The sequence below is a fragment of the Hermetia illucens genome, chromosome 2 (genome assembly GCF_905115235.1).
Source record: "Hermetia illucens chromosome 2, iHerIll2.2.curated.20191125, whole genome shotgun sequence".
Classification (NCBI taxonomy): domain Eukaryota; kingdom Metazoa; phylum Arthropoda; class Insecta; order Diptera; family Stratiomyidae; genus Hermetia; species Hermetia illucens.
Window position 1 is genome coordinate 97,905,307 of NC_051850.1, and position 3,848 is coordinate 97,909,154.

The following is a 3,848-nucleotide window of genomic DNA, read 5'->3' on the forward strand; positions in this document are numbered from 1 at the left end:
ATGATTCACATTTGCAATCGCCATCAACAAAGGGCAGGGATAGTTCCCACAAGTGGGTTATATATATGGAAAAAACTTCCAGTTAGAAAGTTATTCGTATTTGGCTCATGTTTCGGAAACGTGTGCACCGAACGGAAAAACCGAGAAATGTTGCATATCCGAAACCCCTTCAATAAACGGAATTAAAACAAAAGCATTTTCTTGTCTCAAGTGCCATTTTAACATATTCCGGATACTCATATAAAATATATTACGTCATTGCAATAAACTTAGCGATCGAAGGCACGAGTAACACTTAGTTATCTATACAGTGAAGACTTTAATGTAATCAACTTCCAATTTTCCTCTAGGGTAAGTCCTGTTTTTAAAGTGACGCCAAAACCTACGCATGCTTCGTGGATCAAGGTTATACCATGGTTTATCTGGTAGTCCGTCGTCAAACTCGATATGTCCGCCAATTCCTAGACCAATCGTTAGATGAAATGGTCGATCGAATGGTGCCATCTCCGTCGCTGGTCGGCGGAATGCTGAGGAGAAATTCATCATTCTGAGGGACTGGTTGAAGAAGGACTTCCTTATTGGATCTATATTACAATATTGCTCTCCATTTACGGACAGAGTGACGGAGGTTGGGGTCCATTTTAAACCGTAAATATGATAATCGGAACTCCATTTTCGATTATTACTGCATGATTTCTGGCATGTAAACTGGTTTCGGAACGCGCTGCTACCTTTCGAAATAATGCCACCTGAAAGGGTGCATGTATCCAATCCAGTAACAAATGCCACTCGCATTTGTCCAGAACTGAAGTTGTATTTGCCATATGCATTATCTGTAGGTTCTAGAAAGAATTGCACGAAGGACCAAGGAATATCGGGAAGCTTAGCCCTAATTTGAACAGAACCATACGAAAAGCTGAAGTATCCTTTTGTTGTAATTTGACCTGACGCTATTGGAGGTACTATATCAACAGCATTTCTCCTAATACAATCACTTGTCTCTAGTTCTCCAGTGCAATCTGCTTGAAGATTGAGCGTGAGATTGGAGTCGAAAATAGTATCTCCATAAATATCTGTTATGGGTTTCGGCTCTATGGAAAGATGGTCTCGGTTGACGTAAATTACATCTTGGTGCCTTAAATATGTAACAAATTCAAAGTTAGGTTGACCAGCAAACCGTTCTTGTGGAGTCCATTTGGAGGTATCGATTCGATTCCCTGAGAATTCTTCATAAAATATTAGACGTTCCGCGCACTTCTGTTGAATACCATTCACGGCCGTTATCGATGGCTTACATTCAGCACTCGTGTCGTCCGTCGGTGGAGGCCGCCAAATACTCCTGTGTCCCACTTTGTTAATGTAACCCGTCACTATGTGTACTCCATCCGGGTATTGTTGTCTCTGTTCAAATGCAGTGACAGTTATTCGGTAGTAGATTACATCTCCAATTCTGAGGTTTGATGTGTTGTCTTGAAACGTTAGTTGACCATTTTTAGGGCGTATATCGTATGCAACCCATTGACTGGCTCCAAAATTATCTAATTCTTGGTTGAGTCTGCCATTGAAAGTCATGGAGGTGATATCCTTTCCTGCAGGAATTGATACCTGGAAACCACTTGGGTAAAACACATCCACTTTTACCGATTCAAGACCCGATTGCTTCATCTGGGGTGCGACCGATGGCCTACATTCAGCCCTAGTATCGGGAATGTAATCAAACACAACAAATATTCCAGTCATATAACGCTGTGTCTGACCAAATGTTCTAAGGTTTATTTCGAATTTGAACTTATTTCCGATCTCAATATTTGATGTACAGTTTGTGTATTTTAGTCGACCATTTTGTGGACGCACATCATCTGCAATCCACGTATCAATTAGAAATACACCATTCTCGTCGTATAGATTTCCTTCGAAGGTCATGAACTTGATATCATTTCCTGCAGGAAGTGATAGTTCGAACCCTTTTTGTTTAAACACACCCAATTGTATAGTTTCGGAAACAAACTTCGCAGAACTTGGCTCCACAATTTTTAGTAGGACTTGTGTCCATGGCATACATTCGGCTACCGGTTTAGCATTTTCACCACCTACAATGCTTTTTCCCCATGTGTAGTCCATTCGCTCTCCAAACGCAGTTAAACTTATGTTCAAGAAAATCACATCTCCGATGTTAATATTAGCTGTGCTGCTGTTCTCAAATGTGAGTAAACCATTTTTTGGACGCATATCTGCAAACCACGTAAACGATTGCTTATAGGCTTGACTGAAGTGCGTACATTCGAAAGTTGCAAAAGTGGTATCAATTTTCGATGGAATTGTTATCCGGAAACTGCTTGGGCAAAACACTTCAAATTCTCCAACTTTTCCAAATACTGGGGCACTTAGAAACCTTTGTTGCGATTTAACACCGTTAAAATTCAGAATAAAAATTACAAATAAAGTTATGCCAGTGATGAAAAGCTTAGGGACCATTGTGTCTAATCAGCGAACTCGCGTCTACAAATGATAACCGAATACTAAATTCATTTTCTGGTAGATTAGAATATACACATGGCATTCCAGAGATTCATTATTTGCAGGCTGCAAGAGTTAGAACGTCACAAGTAAATCAATGATCTTTGTGAGGGTTCCATGGTTATCGCACCCAGTTTTCATCTGGTCCACACTAAGAGTTTGATAAATAAAATGAATTAATTCAAATGAAAAATAATATATTTTACAATTTCTTATGTACACTTTGAGGCTGGAAATAACGTCTCGTGGCTAAGTTGATTGAAAATTAGGTTCTGTATTTTGTGCCTTGTATCCCAGATACGTTATGAAGATTTGTATTCATAGTTGTGCTTCATCCGCTACGCGGCTTGTCGTTTACAGACTTTTGTGTTAAGAACAATTCCTTCAAAAATCAAACAACATGACTACAGTTTTTGGGTCTAGTGTGATTCCTCATGTAATCGAATAACAAATCGGAATCCTAGAAGCTCAGCGCTTCGAGTATAAAGGTTTTGTGTTCATCCTAAGTGAACGTTTTTACATTCCTTCATAATTGAGAATGTAAAATATTCGTTCATATATTTCCAGACTCCAAGATATAAATATGTAAATTAAATACCGCTGGTACCAACTTTTCTTTCTATGTTAGCCTAAGAGTTTTTCAGCCCAACTGTTACGGCTGGTACTAACGTATGCACATGACGATCTTATTGTACACTACCCGACAACTTCATTAGCACATACATATTCATACATATAAGCTCATTTGATATGGTGATGACGTCACACATAGCTTAGAGAGCAATAAATTTACGTGAAATGTAAAACTTTGACTTCTGTAGCTTTGTTGATAATAGTTAGATTGCATTCAAACTTTCCAGAAATATGTCCTATATTATCATTTTTATATTATCATTATTTCGCCTATACTGCTATCAAATTCTACTCCCAGGATGAACTTAAAAGGGGTTTTCGGGTAAATTTCTAAAGTTTGGTAACACTATTATTGTCTTTATATATGCGGCTATTGAAACGGGATGTCTTTTCATGCCTAGATTTTGTTTAGATGCATCATTATGATTTTTTCAGATTTGCCAGTTCGATAGGTATTGAAAACGAGACCTGTTTCGCTTTTCGAGGCACACATTTCGAGTCCTCACTCGCCTGTATTTCACCTAATGTCATAAATAAGATCACTTTCGAAAAATACTAATCGAGTCTTTTCATTTGATATCCCATGACTATATTTTGTGAAAGAAAAATTTGCACCTCCCTTTCGTATACAAGGGGAGTCTCCCGTAATCCCAATGCAAAATGATGCCACTCGCTGCGTACAAAGGGGCACACAGCCC

General features: G+C 38.6%; 1 protein-coding gene across 1 annotated transcript; it reads right to left on the minus strand.

Annotated features, from left to right (window-relative positions):
• Positions 1–207: 207 nt before the first annotated feature.
• Positions 208–2,502, minus strand: LOC119650285 (beta-1,3-glucan-binding protein-like). The gene has a single exon (XM_038052912.1). The coding sequence runs from the start codon at positions 2,473–2,475 to the stop codon at positions 304–306; it is 2,172 nt and encodes a 723-aa protein (XP_037908840.1). The 5' UTR covers positions 2,476–2,502; the 3' UTR covers positions 208–303.
• Positions 2,503–3,848: the final 1,346 nt, after the last annotated feature.